Source organism: Scardinius erythrophthalmus (assembly GCF_964197995.2).
Source record: "Scardinius erythrophthalmus genome assembly, chromosome: 25".
Classification (NCBI taxonomy): domain Eukaryota; kingdom Metazoa; phylum Chordata; class Actinopteri; order Cypriniformes; family Leuciscidae; genus Scardinius; species Scardinius erythrophthalmus.
The window spans coordinates 12288303-12308704 of record NC_138245.1 but is presented as its reverse complement, the minus strand read 5'-3'; the positions used below and the strand labels follow the sequence as shown (position 1 = coordinate 12308704).

The 20402-nt window shown below is 37.9% G+C and overlaps 1 protein-coding gene across 2 annotated transcripts in view; it reads left to right on the top strand.

Moving 5' to 3' along the window:
- efna2b (ephrin-A2b) overlaps positions 1 to 19983 on the top strand; it is a 191562-nt gene extending 171579 nt beyond the window's left edge. For both annotated transcript variants that reach the window (XM_081358068.1, XM_081358067.1), the window contains 2 exons: positions 7153 to 7218; positions 19108 to 19983. In XM_081358068.1, coding sequence (XP_081214194.1) covers positions 7153 to 7218; positions 19108 to 19226 — 185 coding nt within the window. In that variant the 3' untranslated portion in view covers positions 19227 to 19983. The remainder of the gene's footprint in view (positions 1 to 7152; positions 7219 to 19107) is intronic.
- The last annotated feature ends 419 nt before the right edge of the window (positions 19984 to 20402 follow it).

The following is a 20402-nucleotide window of genomic DNA, read 5'->3' as shown; positions in this document are numbered from 1 at the left end:
ATTGATCTGTAAAGAAGTTCAAGTTCAAGATGCTCACGCTAAAGCAAATCGTGTCACAAATCAAGTCCGATGACTGGTTTTTCATGATAGATCTCAAGGACGCTTACTTCCACGTATCCAGTTCCTGAGGTTCGCTTTCGGGGGCGAAGCGTACTAATATCGGGTTCTCCCATTCGGTCTAGCTTTATTACCCCGTACCTTCACGGAATGTCTGTATGCAGCTCTGGCGCCACTGTGGCTCCAGGGCATTCGAGTACTGAATTATATCGATGATTGGTTGATTCTAGCCCTGGGATTCACTGACAATGCAGGCACGTCTGTCTCCTGCTTGTATCGATTTGATTCTCTTAGGTGTAAATGTGTTAAAGCTAGGCCAGTCACTCACTGTCAAACATTTTTCAGAGGCTGTTGGGTCTCATGGCAGATGCGTCCAACGTGATACTTTTTGACCTGCTGTATATGAGGCACCTTCAGTGGTGGCTCAAAACCTTCCTGAGGGGAAACCCACTTCACATGATCAAGGTCATGCGGCGATACCTATGTGCCTTGGTTATGTGGAAAAAACCTTGGTTTCTTTCCCAAGGCCCTGTGTTGGGGGCTCCTTGTCATTGCATAACGTTAACGACGGATGCATCCCTCACGGGCTGGGGGGCGATCATGAGTGGTCGATCGGCTCAAGGTAATTTCTCTTGGCACATAAACCACCTGGAGATGATGGTGGTGTTCCTAGCACTTAAGCACTTCCTCCCAGACCTAAGGGGCCATCATGTGCTTGTCCATACAGACAACACATTAGTGGTCTCTTACGTAAACTATCAGGGGGGTCTGCGGTCGCATCACCTATACAAACTGGCTCACCAGATCCTCCTGTGGACCCTGGGGAAATTGCTTTCTCTGAGGGCTATTTATATCTTTGGACAACAAAACCAGGGAGCAGACTTCCTGTTGAGGCTGAGACTGAGGCCTGGGGAATGGAGACTCCACCCCGAGGTGGTCGAAGTCCTGCGGGAGAACTTCGGTTGAGCAGATGTAGAGACATCACACTGTCCACTGTGGTTCTCCCTCGCTCTTTCTTTCTTTCTTTCTTTCTTTCTTTCTTTCTTTCTTTCTTTTTCTTTCTTTCTTTCTTTCTTTCTTTCTTTCTTTCTTTCTTTCTTTCTTTCTTTCTTTCTTTCTTTCTTTCTTTCTTTCTTTCTTTCTTTCTTTCTTTCTTTCTTTTTTTTCTTCTTTCCCTGAAGGGCAATTGGTTTTACAGCAAGACCAGCATACAAAAAAGACAATTTACAATATATTAAAAATTACATAATTAACTACACAAGACAACGATAGGCCCAAACAACTACCAACTTCCAACTACTCACCCCAATTCCTAAAATCTTACTACTAGTATTAACTATTTTTGCCAAATCAGTTTGTTTGCCTTCACACTAAGACTGCCATACCAGCATAACATAGCGCATGTTAAAAATCTCAAAATCTCAATGTACTCAATATAAGATTTGTAAAACAAAGTCATCAAGTCTCTGTAGACAGTATAGAGACATTGCTGGCCTTTTTTACAAATCGTCTCCACATTGATATTAAAATTCGGCTTGTTATCAATCACACATCCCAAATACTTCCATGATTAAACTAGCTCAAAAACTACCTGCTCTTTAATAGTTGTTCTCTTTAAATCAATTTGATTACACCTAAAATCAATGAGCATGTCTTTCGTTTTAGCCACTTTTATTTGTAGGAATGCATTGTCACACCACTGAACAAAATCATTTACTACATGGCCATGATAATTTTCTTCAGCACAGAGGCTGACAATAGCTGAATCGTCTGCAAATTGAACAATAAATCTATTCACCGTCTCATCTCTTAAAAGATTTGAAGACCTAAAGTCCCTGTCGGTAGCTCCTACGCGCCTGGAATTTGCTCCGGGTATGGTGAAAGCCTTTATTCACCCTAGACCGGGCTATGTTCCAAAGGGTTACCTCTACCATTGCGGCACCTATTGTACCGCAGGCCTTTTGTCATCCACATTTTCAAACATCAGATCAGGAGAAACTTAATCTACTGTACCCAGTCAGGGCATTAGATGCCTACGTCCACAAAGCTGCCCTGTTTATTTGTCTGTTTCTGGATCTGGGTTCCACTCCAGGTGCTTTGGTGCTCTCGTCCTAGTGTGTGCAACAATTTCACAAAGACAGGCTCATGCTAGTACGGCGCTGTGGGTATAAGGTTCCCACAGCGTCTAAATGCAGCCCGAGTTCCCTTGAAAGGGAATGTCTCAGTTTACTACTGTAAGTCCTGCATTCCTGTGATCGACTTGCTTCAGCCTATCAGAAGCTAGCGCTGTTTTGTTTTCCGGGCATGCTTTATAGTTTCCTGGTCAATGACGTCACCTGCCTATGACGTTACTTTACGCCATTGGACTGATTTCACATGTGCTTTACAACGCAATCACGCAGAGCATTCTCACAGACTCTTGACGCAACGGAACCAGGGTTTACAGTCGTAACCTGAGACATTTTTGTGTAAATTATTCTTTCAAAGTTAGCGTGATTTGTAAATGTAGAGATCTAGTCTCACGGATGCTAGTCTGACCAAAAGCAGGCACAGAGTGTTTCAAATGAGAATCACTTTAAATATCATGGCTGTCCAGGAATTTGATGTGGTGGGCGTCACAGAATTGTCACCAAATCAGCAGGGCGTCCTAGACCTTCCTTCCAACCATGGGACATTTTCACCCCAGTTGCGAGGGGAAAACAGAGACACAGAAGAGGGTCAATCAAAGAAAAAAGAAAGGAAAGAAAGAAAGAACCCTGGGTTCAAAGTTTGCACTCGAGGCTGGGTGTTTCTTATGCCTGTCCTGGGCTATTTTTAATCAGTCCGCCCTGTCGCTTGGTGCAAGACCCGCTATTATGCATCTTTTGTTCAAGACAGTGAACTGGGCTGAGAAGTACTTAGTCTGGCTATTCATCAGATGAGGCCATCTCCTCCTCCAGAGAAGTGTTTGGCTACTATCAATATTGTTGCTGTCATGGCCCCTGGGGTTATGAGGCAAAGGGGTCTGCCACAGGGTTACTTGGGGGGGTTAACTAAGGCTTAGTTTCATATCCCACAACAATAGAGGATGTCCATCACCTTTGGGTCAACCCCGCCTCGACCCACCAGAGAGGGTGACTGAGTGAATGGCAACTGTGACATTCTCACAGGCCTGTGTGCTTGAATACGGCATATGGGAATTTCAGAGACTCCCAGCACACACACACACTCGCACACACACACACACACACACACACACACACACACACACACACACACACACACACACACACACACACACACACACACACACACACACACACACACACACACACACACAATACGCCAGATCTCTGATAGCCTTTATACAAAAAAACTCTCAAAAATCTCTCTTTTGTTAGAACTTTTCTTAATGTGTCCATAATCATAGCACAAGTTATTTTTTTGTATTTGTTTAGTCTGAGAATGTCCTTTCACCAAACATTTACCTTTTTATGGTGAAATGTGACATTTTTTTTAAATATTAAAATCCTTTCTTAGTAACACTTTAGTTTAGTGTCCAATTTAACTAGTTGAATTCTGACCAGCCCAACATAGTAACAGTGGTTCAAACAATGGTGTGAGTTTGGAGCAGGACTAGTTGTTTTTCTGACCAATAAAAGATGATGTAGGAGAGTTTGAGATGTTTTTTTTAATTACAGTTTTTTCCGATTGCTAAACAACTTGAGCTACATGTGCAAAACTCTAACTACAGTCTGCACTACCAACAGTCACCTGAGCTAAACAGTTCACATAGTTGCACAGAAAACACACTTCAGCTTTGAGATGTTTTTTAACAAACACAAACACAATTTTATATATTTTTCAACATTTTAGATAGTAGATTTTATTCGTTCTCTTAAAATTGAATGATATTGTATCACCATTTTCATTTGCCATTGTATTTACATGGTACTTCAAGATATTTCAAAGAATACCTTAGTACTAACATTGTACGGAAAAACATGGTTGTACAATACATGGTAGTACAGTGCAACTTTTTTACAGTCTTTTAAGTGTATTAAAAATGCTGGATAAAAGAATTGTCTGAATAACAGTGATTCATGTTGTTCACTAAAGTAAAATGTAACCTCATATTTTGATATTGTATCTTTTGACTGCATGAGAACACCATGTGCCAATTTTATGTCCACACACTTAAGAACACCTGTTAGAAGCTTTCTGTGCAGAACACATCAGCTCTCCATTAGCTGAGCCGCTGAGTGATTTGTGGTAATTGCTAAAGGAATTTTTATGTATCTGAAGAGCAAGCTGAAAACTGTGTCATGGCAAAATCATGATTTGTTTTCCATTTGCAATCTTAAAAAAAATTAGCCAAAAATCCATTTGTGTGCTTTTGAAGGAGATGAGGGGAAACGAGTGCCAGAATGAAGTTAGACTTTTAAATGGAGAACAGACTCTAAGTGCTTTTTCTTAGACATTTGTAGTATGTGTGAGGGTAAGAGAGGGAGAGACTCACATGGCAGAGTAATGGAAATGTGTTCATTGCTCTCCAGGCAAATGTTTTGTCTGGCTCAGAGAGTACAAGAGCTCCTGGTTTCCATGGTGTCAGTAGACATGGCCTTACCAAGGACACTGAATCTCACATGTGTTTACTGTCAGAGGACCACATGGTCTTTGTCTTGGCTTATTTTTCTACATTGCAATGCTACAGAGCACAACAGTAAAGTTTCAGAAGTTAAAAGTAAACATTCTACCAGCGGGGGCTAAGGGTCATTCTAACCAGCCTAACCTATATATTAGGGATGTGCCTGAAACTGAATACCTTTTGGAAAGGCTCAGATAATGGCTTCAAAACTAATAATGAATTCTACTGAATAGTAGGAAAAATATTTGGCAGACAAAGTCACTATTAATGTTTGCTGGATAAAAGGTGAGCCAAGAGATAGCATGCTATTAAACATAAACCTCTAAAATCACTATGCAATAAGTGTGTGAAGTGAATGATTGTAAGGAAATGAGCACAGCAAGGTCTCTGTACATCTCTCAAGACTCAAGTCTTTTCAAGACTAACATCAACTAAAATACTATATCATGTATATTTTCTACTATTTAATGTCTATTTAAATGTTTTAAAAATTACTAAGTCTAAACACTGTTTGAAAGGAGCACAGTGATCACAAATCTAATAACCGTGTTGACTCTTCTGTGCAGCTCTTAGTAATCAGAGTTTTGTCAAGAATAATATCTACTAAAATATTACATTTTATACCTTTTCTATGACTTTATATCTATTTAAATGTATATGTTCCCAGAGCCAGCAAGCATTTATTTATTATTTATAACTTGTTCCGATTTGCATTTGGATGCATTGCAAAAGTAGTTTTAGCAATTTTCAACCATATTTTCTTCCAACTTCCATGTTTTCTAATCAGCTATTTTATATAGAGTCCTCTTATTTGAGGTTGTGAATGATTGTCCTGACATAACTCAAAGTTTGTATATGGAAAATGAAAAATTACGATTTTTTAAGAAAAAAATATAAAGAAATTTTGTAATAAAAAATTATTTTGAGTTATATAAGGTATTTGTTAAATGAAAAAAGGGAACATAATTACATTTAAAATGGATGTAATCTCATGTAATGTAATTTTATGAACTTCCTGTTTTATCTGAATAGAGATACAGATACATTTATTGGTCTCTGCTGCACACCGGCTGCACACCCCTACTATATGAAGAGTTCAGATGCAAAGGCTTCTAAGTGCCATCTGAAATTTTCTTCTAGAATGATCATTTTTATCAGTAAGTTCAGTAATTTCACTTAAATGCCAATGAAAATCACCTATTAATTGTCATTTAAGTGAAATTACTGAACTTAAATATACGAGCTTGATAAAAATGATCATTCTAGAAGAAAATTTCAGATGGCACTTAGAGGCTTTTGCATCTGAACTCTTCATATATATATATATATATATATATATATATATATATATATATATATATATATATATATATATATATATATATATATATATATATATATATATATATATATATATACAGCTTAATTCCAATGTTTGGGGTTTGTATATATATTTGTAAGTCTTCTGCTCACCAAGGGTGCATTTATTTAATCAAATAAAGTAAAAACAGTAATATTGTAAAATATTTTTACAATTTAAAAATAACTATTTTCTATTTAAATACATTTTTAAATCTAATTTATTTTTGTTTGTGATTGCAAAGCTGAATTCTCAGTATCCATTACCCCAGTGTCACATGATCCTTTAGAAATCATTCTAATATGCTGATTTGGTGCCTAAGAAACATTTCTTATTATCAATGTTGAAAACAGTTTTCCTGCTTATTAAAAAAAATTAAAATAAATTGGAAACGGATACAAAATTGTGTTTTGACAATTTAGTTTATAAACAGATGACAGACAATCCCAGTAAAAGAGATTCATTATTATTATTATTATTTTTATTATTACTATTATTATTATTATTATTATTATTATTATTATTATTATTATTATTATTATTTGAATAATAAGCCCATGAATTACAATATGTATTAAAAAGGGCTGTTCGGTTCCAACATTTTTTATCATTCCAGAACCAAGAATAGGAGCCCATTCAAAAAATGTTGGAACTGAACAGCCCTTTTGTCAAGGGCAAGAGTCATCTTGCCCCGGGTGGGCATCTTACCCCATCACTTTAATAGTTATAATAAAGGAATAGAAGTCTTGGAAGTCATTACGTCATTTGCAGGTGATGAGTAGTTTTTAAATAGTATTTTAAGTAGTATTTTAAATTCTTAAAATAAGTTATGTAGACTTCATAACACTGATTAATTTTACATCTCTTTATTTTTATTTTTTTAAATCCCTAAAACATGAATCAGGAAAAGTAATTCCACAATTATCAGTGTTGTGCTTTATTGGTTGAACTTGGTGGTTTGGGTTAATTGGTCACTTTGTGATTTAGGTCAACAGTAAAATTACATCATCGATGTTCTTTTAAGCCATTCTAACTAAATCATGTCAAGTCACATAGATTTATGTGAGGAATATTTACTGTAATTTTCACTTTCTCTGTCTCTTCACAGCTTCACCTCACCCCAACCTTGGTGGGAAGCCCTGTTTGAAACTGAAGGTGTACGTCAAGCCTACAAGTGAGTGTGTTCCAGTGTCTGCCCGCCATGTCTGCTCTCTGTCTATTTATGTTATTTATGGTGATACTTGCAAATAGGTACCAGGAATCTCACATCCCAATCCTCGTGTCCATTTTGATTTAAGCAGGTCAACCCTGGGAATTCTGTGAACACATGTATTAACTCCAGTGATGGGTGAAATGCTTAGCTTTGCTTAATTTATTTTCAGGAACTTTGTTCTCTTCACTCTGGACCTCCACTGATGTCTAAGACTGATGTCTCTTTTTTTATGGGGCTGATCATTCATGTACCATAAACGGTGGAGTGATAGTGTTGCCCCTCGGGGGCACTTGCTGTAGGAAGCTATTCATCTCACACAGGGCAGATAACAGTCAAAAAATGTTGACCTTCAACTAATCAAGGCAGGCAGGTTCAGACATTAAGAGACCTGCAGGGGTTCTCACACACAAGCCACAAACACCAGAATAGCCTGCAGTTAAACACAGAGGTCTTGGTTTATTTAACCCCTCACTCCAGGTAGACATGCCATATGGGTAACACTGCTTAAATCACTTTCCCTCATGTCAGAATTGTCCAGAAAATATACTCAGCTAGACTTTATTGTACAACATTTGCATTTATCACACATAGACCTGCTCATTGTCATGGAGGACTTGGCACTGAAAAATAGTCAGAAATATAAATCTTGTGCAGCAAGAGGTGGACATTTTGAATACTCTATAGCATTTACACATACTGTACACTTTTTTTTAGATTTAGTTTTGTTTAGAACTTTTGAGTAGACAACATATTTTTTTAGGTCCATGGCACGACATGTCCTGATATCATAATAAAGAAAAAATTCCAAGAATTAAATTCTTGAAAATCTTACTAAGTATCTGTCATAATCTTTTATTAGTATTTAGAAAAAGAATTCTTGCTATAAAAAACTTGTTGCTTATTAGCATGCATATTACTAGGATTTTGGCTGTTTATTAGTACGTATAAAGCACATTAATGCCTTGTTCTGCATGACCTTATTCTACATCTCTTAATCCTATCCAATAACTAAACTTAAAAGCTACAAAAACCACCTTACTAACTATTAATAAGCAGTAAATTAGGAGTTTGTTGAGGCAAAAGTTGTAGTTAATAGTCAGTGTTTATGCATATTTTTCTTTTCTCTTCGGAGCTGAGTGGTTCTATTGTTCCTGCTCTGCAATCTTCGATGAGAGAGTGTTCTACAAGCCTTATGTTCTTTGGGGAAGAAGCCTCTTCAGTCTGTGTTGGTGTGGTGGTGCTTCAGAGGTGGTCGCGGTCTCTTAAAGGGGTCATATAATGCCATTTTTGTACAAGCTAATATGATTCTTTAGGGTCTAAATTAAAAGTTTGTAATATACTTTAATTAAAAATTCTCATTAGTATTGTAAGAAAACACTCATTTTACCTGGTCAAAAACAGCTCTGTTTTCAGCACGCCGTTTAAGTGCATGTGTCTTTAAATGATAATGAGGTTTGCTCACCCCGCCCCTCTGTTCTGTGCATACACCGTTTGTAACACAATAACACAATAACACAATAACCATAACGCGTTGTTCATTATAAACGTGGGATTATGAATTATTGAGAATGTCGTACATAGAAAACATGCCGTAATGTACCCAGAGTGTAAACCTTAGCTGCATTCATCATGAAGCGTGCTAGCGATTTGCAAAGATTAATATAAATATTAATATAAAGGTTAATAAAACGTTACACTCACTTCAGTTCTTCTGGAGGTGCAGCAGGAACACGAATAGTTGGTACCGATCCTTTTTCCAGGAGCAGCTTCTTAGCAAAACCAGACCCTCGTTTGTAAAGCAGTCTGGTGTGTGAAATGATTCGCGCAAACATGAAAGCATTGACGTTGATCGTGGGGAATATTCCCTTCGAAAACAAAACTCAGCCACTGCGTCTTCAGCGATTCGGATTTAGGAACATCAAAATGACTGCTGTGTTCCTTATTGCACCCAAGAACAGAACACCACAATCGCTTAGACGCCATTCTGCTCATAGACAGTGCTCCAGCGTATCAACAATGACGGCGCGGACTATGATGACAGACAGCTCGATCACGAGCGAGGGCAGGTCTGTGTTGAAACGCTGCTGTCAATCAACAATCGTGGGAGGGGCGTCGGCTTGATTTGAGACAGGGCAAAACATATAAGAAGATTAAAAAAAAAAACACTGGATGGATTTTTATCATTTTATGATGGTTGTGTACAGGCACTGCCAACACACATTTCATTACAATCAACTTGTAAAAGTGCATGTACCATTATATGACCCCTTTAAAGAGCTTGCAAAAAACAGCTGTTTTCACAGCTCTTTAAAGAGTGAGTGCACACAGTGGGCTGCACTATATCCCTGCTTGTGGTGCCAGTGAGTGTGAGTGCACACAGTTGACCATATCTGTGTTGCGATCGAGACTCGACAGGGTTTCCGCGGGCCTTAAAAAGGTCTTAAAAAGTCTTAATTTGACCTTGTACAATTTAAGGCCTTAAAAATGGCTTAAATTGGAGCTGCAAGTCCAATATCCAATAAGCATTCAATATCATGGCATTAAATTAGGGCCCTATGATTTCCGTGATGCGGAAAACGTGTACGGAAACGCAGAAACCATTTATAAAATGGAATTTACTGTATCGTAAATGCTCTGATTTTATTACATTTGAGGTGATGGTAACAATGTTGCACTGTCGAGGCTCATGCAGACTCTCGAGAAGAAATGGAAACAAATGTGTACATCACACATAAAGAAACTCAGTTAACATACTGCGGTAAAAATCTAAATGTCGAGTTTTATAACATATAATACAGTTAAGCAACCTCACAGGACCAAGAGTACTGTCTTCCTGAATACCATTACAATTAAACATCGACAGTTTTCATACATACTGATTTCATACGACAGTTCAAAGTAGTTAAGTAAATTAAGTTACTTACATTTTAGATGCAAATTCTTGCAATATTGACTGTTTTTGTTATATTTCAGCATCGAAAATAGTTCCAAACAAAGATCACAGGAGAAGCAAAGTGCATCTCACAGTCAACGCGTTCATTACGAACGAATCAGCTGTTTGAACAAATCGTTTGAATGAATTACTCACTCATTAAGACGGCCAATTGCCGCCATCTACTGGCAGTTTAGTTTCATGTTTATAATTTTTTCCAAACATTTCTTATTTGTATTTTCAAAAAAATATTCAAAACAATATCATAACATTGTTTAATGCAGTTGTAATTTTTCAGATCAAATTTAAGAATTTTAAATGAAAGATGAAGCATACATTTAATAAGATTAGATTTTTTTTTTATATAAAGGAAAAAAAAAAGCCCTCGGCTTAAATATCACAAAAATGCAGATTTAAATGTCAAAGCTGATAGAACACTGAGAATATTGCTTCAGAATAAATTAGATTTACAAAACAAACAAAAAAATCCTATTTTTTCCAGACAAGCTTTTTTACTCTGACTGTGAATGACCGAAGGACAAGCCCATGACAAAGCTTAACTCACCCTCATGTGAGTAAATAGTTCACCCAAAAACGGAAAAATAAAAAATAAAACGGAATTTGAGGAAAAATAAAACAGTCAAACAACAAAAAGTTGTATATTTTATGATTTCAATTAATTAGACATTCTTTTTGACTAATGCAATTTAATTTAACCATAAAAATGGAGTAAAACTATAAAACAAAAAAAACATATATGAAACAGATCTAATAGGGCCCTAAAATAAATTACAAAATTAAATTGAATGCACTGCAAAAAATAAAATGAATATCTTCCTCAGGATTCTTGTTTCATAAAATCAAGGTACATTTAATTAAGATGCAAAATGAAGAAATTATGTCTTTTTTTCTGAAAAATTTGACAAAATTAAGTCAGTTTATGCTTAAAACAAGAACAAGTATCTGTCCATGGGTATGAAAATTACTTTTTCATTTGAATTAAGTTGATTTTTCTGAACCCATTGGCAGATATTTGTTCTTGTTTTAATCATAATATGACTCACAAGATTTCACAAGATTTCTTATCTTATGTCGTTTTGCATCTCAAAATGGATAATGGATATTGATTTAAGAATCTTTTAGATATTTGCACTGGAAAACAAGACTTTAAAACTTCTGAAAAAGAACATCACTTATTTGCAGTGTCATCAGAAAGTACAGTAAAAGTTATTTCCATATTCTAGTGTTTGGGAGCAGAGTTATTAAAATTTTAAGCTATGTTTTTGTAAAATTAATTATAAAGTAATAGCGACCTGTTGGAAATTGTATTTTCAAACTTTGAAGTGTTGCTAAAACAAATCATTGAGTGCTTCCTAGACATTTACATTTAGAGAACATATTGACATGTTATGTTCTTTTCAATTTAATTCCTTAAATTTTCTTTAACTGGTCTTAAAAAGGTCTTAAATTTACCTTCATAAAACCTGCAGAAACCCTGCTCTCTTCGCCTATCCTCCGATCTAGTTCCTCTTCTGGTGGCCACCAGAAAAGGGCTACTTTGGCTGAGCTCTGCGACGTTGCGTATATCGGACCTGGTTCCCAGAATGACAGCCCCTCCCTGGTGCATTCCTCAAAGGAAGGACCTGCTTTCTCACCCTATGGCACCCGAGTCCAGACCTCTGGAAGCTCCACGTCTGGTCTCTGGATAGGACGTGGAGGAATTAGGTGGACTGCCCCAAGCATTGGGAGACCCCATCACTTCGGCTAGAGCCCCCTCTATGAGGTGCATTGCATTAAAGTGGAAACTGTTCGTTGAGTGGTGTTCTTCCCACCATGAAGACCCCGGAAATGCCCGATCAGAGTTACGTATGTTTTCCTTCCTGCAAGATGGGTTGGAGTGAAGGTTGTCTCCCTCCACCCTCAAAGTGTATGTTGCCGCTATTGACACACATCATGATACAGGTAAATCTATAGAAAATCACAACCTGATCATCAGGTTCCTGAGGGAGGCAAGAAGGTTAAATCCTCCTCTCTCCCTCACTCTATACCCTCTTGGGACTTGACTCTGGTGCTTACCAGCATTTGCAGATATCCTCCTTTGAACCTCTGCAGTCAGTGGAGTTACAGATTCTGTCCATGAAGACAGTTCTCCTGGTTGCATTGGCTTCCATTAGGAGGGTAGGGGACCTGCAAACATTTTTGGTCAACGAATCGTGCCTGGAATTACATATATGTTCCCAAGGTCTCCACCACTCCTTTCAGGGACCAGGTGGTGAACCTGCAAGTGCTGCCCTTGGCGGATGCAGACCCAGCCCTAGCTTTGCTCTATCCCGTCCGCGCTTTGCTCTTGTACGTGGACCGAACGCAGAGTTTCAGGACCTCAGACCAGCTCTCTGCCTGTTACGAAGGCCAGCAGATGGGGAAAGGCTGTCTCCAAGCAGAGATTAGCCCAATGGATAGTGGATGCTATTCTGCCCTACAAAGGCAAAAGACCTTAAGTCGCTAGAGTGTGGAACTGAGAAAAATGACTTTAAAGATTTTTAGTTGTCCCGCTTAATTAATTATAGGTAGGACACTGGAAATTTGGCAAATAGATGTTTTAGTAATGGAAATTATATACATAAAAAAATCTTGAGCTCAAACTTGACTTTTGACCACTATTTTAAAGTTACTGTACTCTGCCTTTGTATTGTCAGCAAAAAGTGAGAGGTCATACCAAGGCAAAAGGCAGTAACTTCCACATTATCAATATTTAGTTGCTGATCACCATTAACAAAATCATTATAGTACACACCTGTATAAAATCTAGTGATCATGGCATTTATTTTGTATGATTTACAATTATTTATAGCCATCTACTTATTGCTATCCTGTGCTTTGGTTGCATTCTGATGGCATTATTAATACATTTGACATGACAAAATACCTCCTATTAGTCCAGCGTTGACTCGACTGCGTTTAGGGCGGGGCTGAAGGCGAAGTTTTGGCACTCTGCCAGCTAGTTTGCGAGCTTTAATTCATGGATGTATTCATCTGATACGGCAATGTGTAACGTTTTTCTGTCAACTCTGCATAATCCTTCGCGATCGTAATCGCACGTTTGTCGATGGAGCAGACCATACTAAATGTTCTGACCGCTCTGAGGACATCAGAAGTTAGAGCGACTGATGGCAGCTGTACAAAGTACACAGTGACAGGATACACCGTAATTTTAATTTTAATGGACATTAAAACAAAGGCAGATAACCTTACAATCTGGTAGGTAGCATTATTTGATTGAACACCGGCACCGTAACTTCATATTGACGCGCAGCTAAACAAAGGCAGAGCACCGTAACTCGTAATTTGAGCGTTCCAAAACAAAGCCAAAGAGCGGTAACTGATGTTACGGTGTTCTGCCTTGGTTTCTCATGGGCTTTTGGAAGTTACTGTTAAGACAAATCATTATTTTCTCGAAAAATAAACGGAATTGATTCAAGATACTTATCCACATGATAAAGAAGGTCTTGAATGTGCCAAAAATATAAATAACTCATTTTCGACCAAAAACGAAGTTACGGTCTTTTGCCTTTGCACGGCAGTATTGCTTTGGTGTATCAAACCCAAGGTGTGCCTTGCCCGCTCTGGTTGAGGGTGCACTCTACTAGATGTGTTGCTTCCTAGGCGCTTTGGTGGCAGATATATGTATAGCTGCGGGCTGGGCGAAACCCAACACGTTCGCTAGATTTTATAGCCTTCGTGTAGAGCTGGTATTCTACCATGTACTCGCCCCAAGTGACCAGTAGCTGTGCCTCGCTGTGCCATTCCCCTACGGTGGACCGGATGCGTGCACTTATTTGCTCCAGATTAGTTCCAGATTGGTGAAGATTCCAGATTCCTCCAGCAACCTCGGCAGTCAGACATGGTGGAGCATCTGATGCCAGGCCTAACACTTGTGTGCATTGGTGGAACCTGTGCTAGGCTGGGTGTCCATATTTAGTGATCCCTGTGGCGATCCCATATGTGTATTCTTCCACGGTACGGCTCCCCTCTCGGTAAGCCCGTGTCTTTCCTCTCTGCCAGTGTGTCCCCCCCTTATAAGGCTGGAGCCACCCCAGAGACCTTCCACATGTTGTACTGCCCTACTTGGCCAGTCCATACAGGTAACTTCCACATGGTACCTCCCTGCAGGAAGGGCACGCTTTCCCAGTGTTATCCAATAGTCTCACTGAGTGGGTCATGCGGAACAGCAGTGATTGACTTTCTCTGCTGATGCAGGGTGCTGGAAGGGCAACAATGTTGGTAGATATCCCCAATTTGTCGGTTCACTTCCGATGTAACGTCGAACATGACTGACTGAAAGGGAACATCTCGATCATGCATGTAACCCTCTGAGACTTTACGTCTCGTCGCCACAGTTGCTGTACCACCGCTGGGCAACTGGGTCACCGGCTTGGCTCCTAAGCGGAAACCAAATATGCGATGCATCCGCTTCCGTATATATACCCGCGCTGTGGGGGCGGTTCGTCAGATGCAAATCTTGCATACCAACGTCCATTGGCTCATTTAGTTACACTCAAAGTAGATTGGTCTCTCAAAGCGATCCCCAATTCGTCGGTTCACTTCCGACGTAACGTCTCCGTTCCCTCTTTCAGGGATCGAGGGTAACATATACTGTACGTAACTGAAACGATTTCTAAAATATAATTTTTACCTTAAACATAACATTTAAAAAAACATAAAAAAAACAAAAAAAACATTGAAAACATTGATTGAGATGTGTACAATCATATAGGGTGTAGACCTATTGGGTGTAGAAACTTTAACATTTATTTGGTTAAACCACATGACATTTTTCGAATAATTAAATTAAACTTTTTTTTTTTTATCAAAACTATAAAAAAACAAAAACTTGTAATGTACAATCTAATAATATGTAGTTTGAGGTCACATATTTCTTAAATCAATAAGGAAATTGAATCAGAATAACAATTATAATTTTTAAATTCCTTACAATTACCATCCCTATTTGCAGTCATAATTTAGGCATTACAGCCCATTAGTGTGATGTAATTGTTAGCAAACAGAAGTGTTCCAGAGAGCAGTTCAGACAATCGCATGCAAATTGAAACAACAATCCACCTCTCATTCTATCATGTATCTGTTTACAAGAGCAGTCATGACTCCATCCAGCTTCTTAGAGATAATGTGCATTGCCTTTCACTTAAATTGAATCACAATTAGCAATTTAATCTCTGATTGAATGTAACTTCAATTGATTGTTTGAATTCAAATTCACAGTTCTCATCCTTTGTCCACTATTGGACTTTAGAGGTGTAGAAAGTTGTTGCAAAGGGCTGCGTATTGTTTCAGTAGGTTTTGGACTTTGGTATGTTTTCATGAAAGTGCATACAGGATGGAGAGTAACAAAAAGAACAGCAGATGCCTGTCAGTGAAAAGCTTTATCATCCGGTGTGACCCCTCCATGTCATTGTTTATTTTCCTTCTCTCTGACTGGGTGGAATCCTAGTCTTGTTGTAGACACAAGGGTTAATTTAAACCCCAGACCCCATTATAATGTCTTTAGAGATCAAGAGACTGGAATTGTTGGACCTGAGACAAAAGCTCATTGAAAGGCAGATTTGGAAAAAGGATGCTCGAGGGGCTAGAGGTGGCAGCAGTGAGAGAGTAAACAATGCACAGAAGCTGCATCCCATTTTACATATGACTGATTATAACCAAATCTGATTGGAAATAGTATATATATAAAATAGTATGTGATGAAGAAAGAAGTCTTGTGATGGTTCTCTTTCTAACAATGAAATATGAAAAATAATATAATTACATTTAGTCATTTACATTTACATTTAGTCATTTTAGTCATAGTCATAATTAGCAAATAACTATAATTATAACGTGTGTTCAAATAGAAAAATGCAACATAGAGGCTATATAAATATGTACAAAAAATATTAAATATATTTTAAATATAAATATAAAAATATAAATAGTGTAATAAATTGTGTATATGTAAACACACTATTTTAAATATATACACTACTGTTCAAAAGTTTGGGGTTGTTAAGATTTCATGATGTTTTGTGGAAGCGGAAAGTGGAAGTGTTTAGGAACAGCAACAAATTCACCACAAAGCGGAAGACCACATAGTCACAGAGTGGGGTCACCGAGTGCTGACAGGCATGGTGATTCCAAATCTGAAGAGATCCAAACTGCCACTGGCATTAATATCAGCAAAAACTGCATCAGGATGTGTTTCCATGGCCGAGCAGCTCCTTGCAAGTCTTATATCACCAAGTACAATGCCAATGCCAAGTGTCAGATGGAGTGGTGTAAAGCACGCTGTCACTGGACTCTGTAGCAGTGGAAACATGTTCTGTGGAGTGACGAATCACACTTCTCCTTGAGTCTGGATTTGCCGGATACCAGGAGAACGTTACCTGCCTGAATGTATTTTGCCATCTGTAAAATCTGGTGGAGAATGGATAATGGTTTATGGCTGTTTTTCAGGAGGCCATTACTAATCCCCTTACTTCCATTGAAGGGAAATCTTAATGCTTCACCATACCAAGACATTTTGGACAATGCTATGGTTCCAAATTTGTGGGAAGAGTTTGTAGAAGGCCCTTTTCTATTCCAGCAGGACTGTGCCCTAGTGCTCAAAACAAGGTCCATAAAGACATGGTTGGATGAGTTTGGTGTGGAAGAACTTGACTGGCCTGACCTAAATCCCATCGAACAAATGCTCTACTGGATGAATGGGCAAACATTCCGACAGAAACACTCCAAAATCTTGTGGAAAGCCTTCCCGGAAGAGTAGACGCAGTTATAGCTGCAAAGGGGGACCAACTCCATATTAATGTCTATGTATATAGAATGCAATATCATTACAGTCCCTGTTGGTGTAATAGTCAAGTGTCCAATACTTTTGTCCATATATATATATATATCAGAGATGCTCACAAGTCTCTGAGCTAGAGTCCAAGTCAAGTCTCAAGTCTTTGAGCTAGAGTCCAAGTCAAATCTCAAGTCTCTGAGCTAGAGTCCAAGTCAAGTCTCAAGTCTCTGAGCTAGAGTCCAAGTCAAGTCTCAAGTCTCTTGTCGTTATAATAAGTGTTGCATCAAGTACAGCGACCCATCCAGGCTGCTTAGAACACTGCATAGCTAAGAAATTCAAAGCATGCAATATGTTATTATGACTCCTTTATTTATTAGCATACAGTATCAGCTTTGATTTTGGTATATAATCAGTGCAAACAGGCTATTGCAACATGACAAAAACTGAATTTTATTAGGTTTAGTGGCAACATGTTACAATGTTAACATGGTACAATTTCTGGTAAGCTACGTTTTGTTATTATTGCTTGACACAAATTTCACGATTTCAATTCAATTAAATTCTTGTGATTTGATTTAATATTTGGATAAATATTAGATACACAATATAGGTGTTCATTTTTCTCAAGAAAAAAAAATCTCACCTAATGATGTAAACAGCTGGTAGTATTACTTAATGTTAAAAATAACTCAAATTAAATATAATGCGTTTTTTTATTATAATAACAACTTTAGTAAAAGTAAAATAAAATACGTCAAGTAAAAATATAATAAATATGTAATATAGTACACATATTTAGCAAAATACTCTCTATAGCTCTTTTTTTTCTAGCCACTAACGTGCTATAGCCCATATTATGTCATCAAATGGCTTTTCTGAGGTAAATGTTATGTGACATTGTTCTCCAGCTGTTTTATTGACCCCTTTCCGCGGATGAAAAACACTGATTGATCGATATTATGTATGAGGATGGAATATACATTTCGGTAAGTTGTACTGTATCTTTCAACAGTGTTTGTGTTTATTTACTATTAGCTAGTAGAAAGGGTCGGTTCGCACGTGCCGTTAGGGATCTGTCACGTCACGTTTACAAGCGCCAAAACGGTATTTATTGTTTGAATTTCGTAATAGAATTGACAGAATTTGAGAGCTGAGCAATGAAGTAAGTAACAACCTGAGTAAGTAACCTACTCTGTCTAGTCTGTCGGTCTCCGTGTCCTCTTTGCTTCGCGATTTTTCTGTGCGTGAGAAAACGGATGTGTGGTGTGAGAGCGTGTGAAAAGTGTCAATCGCGTGAGTCTCACAGTGAATGCATGCGTGACAGTTGGCAGCTCTGTTGAAGTTTTTAAACCCAAAGCTTACGATGAATGGCACAGCAGCCAGCGGCCGGTGCAGTCGACGTGTTTGTTGTCCTCTCATGTGTGGCCGCGCGCAGCAGATAGTACTTCACGTGTTACGTAGGCAGGTTATAGGTAACGAAGGGAGGGGAATAACAGCGAGCTCATCAGACGTTTCCTAAAAATAAACATTGTTCACGAGTCCCGCAACTCGAGTCCGAGTCGAGTCTGAAGTCTTTCGAGGACGAGTCTCAAGTCGAGTCTGAAGTCACTGTGTGTGCGACTCAAGTCCCCATCTCTGATATAGATATATATATACATATATATATATATATATATATATATATATATATATATATATATATATATATATATATATATATATATATATACATATATATACATATATATACATATATATATTATGCATATTCTATAATAAAATAATATTTCTAATTATTAATACAGTGAGTCTAAAATGATTAGTCTAAAATAAAATAATAAACATGCCACCAGACCAAATCATATGATCTGAATGCGGACAGAGAACCCCTGAGGCTGAAACTGTTCCTGCAATGATTATTTTCAATGATCAATGAATACCCTATAATCACTCCTGTGCAAAAGATTCCTGAAATGCACATTGCTGTTGTCAGTTTGTTTTCTACTTTCTTGTTTTCTACATAAAGCGGCAAAGGTGCAACATGATTATTAATATGCATTATTTCTCTTCCTTTCTCTCTCAGATGACTCTCTGTACGAGTCTCCAGAGCCTTTCCTGACAGATGACTCCAGCAGTGGTTGGGCATTAACGCCCAGCCTGTGGCTCATGCTTCCGTTGCTTCTGCTTCTGTGCCCCTCATAGCATTATAATCCACTGAGCCTGACCACGCCCAACCTGCCCCACCCCATCATACATCACAATGACATGCCCTGCCCCATAAGATCTGGTGTCTAGCCAACAAACATTGCTCCTCACCTGCTCTTTGCACTGTTGAAATGGATTTTTACCAACCCTGCAACCCGGCTGGACATCCGAAAACCATCTCTAATTTACAATGACAATATGCCTCACCCAAATGCCCAAATATGGGCATTCCTGCATAGGCTTTCTTGCTCACTGACAAAAGACATGTGACGTGCCCAGCCCAGACATGTGACATGTTTTCGGCCGACATCCCACTATCATCCGCGTGTCAAGATTCAAGCGACTGTCATCTGAATCTCTCTGTTTGTCTGCATTAACCACTACCTGAGCATTTACTGTCATCTGAGCTCAGTTTTCACTATTGTGAGATTGTAAAAGTGTGCGAGTAAGTTTGTGCTTGTGGGTGCACGTATGCCAATGTTTGCATATGAACAGATGTACAGAGCAGTCACAGTCCCTTAAAAAATTACTAGAAAAAAAAAAAATATTACTCATTGAGAGAAGGAGACAAATCTATCTGTGAATCTGCCAAAGACACTACTTATAACTTTTTTTAATAGGGGGAGTGGGGCAAATACTGGCTTTGGGAAGAGATTACATGCAACCATGGAACATTTCAGGCTTTTAGATTCATGGGAGGGGAGTGACAAATGACAGTGTAGATTTTTCTATATAATTATCTTTTTTGTCATACAAAAAAAAAAAACAAGAATGTTGCGTAGATTAAAAAAACAATAGCTAAATATGGCCTTTTTTCACTGGTGCTCAATCTGAAATGAGTTTGTCTGTCTCAAACTGCAAAAATAATATTAAGAATCTTCTTAGTGAGTATTTTTGACTTGTTTTCCAGTAAAAATATATTATAATAATATTTATTTACCCCATTAGAAAATTATGCAGCCCCTAAAGTGACAGAAAAAAAAGACTTTCACATGAGTGCATATTTTGCATATGCACAAGAAACTTTTCTCTGAAAAATTTTTTGTTTGCAAGTGCAACAGAATTAAACATTTTCTCGGTCACACTCACTATGTCAAGAGAACATAATTTTTTTTTCAAAAGTTTTCCATATGTACATATTTCCAAATTTATTTATTTTTTTTTTTAGCAAAA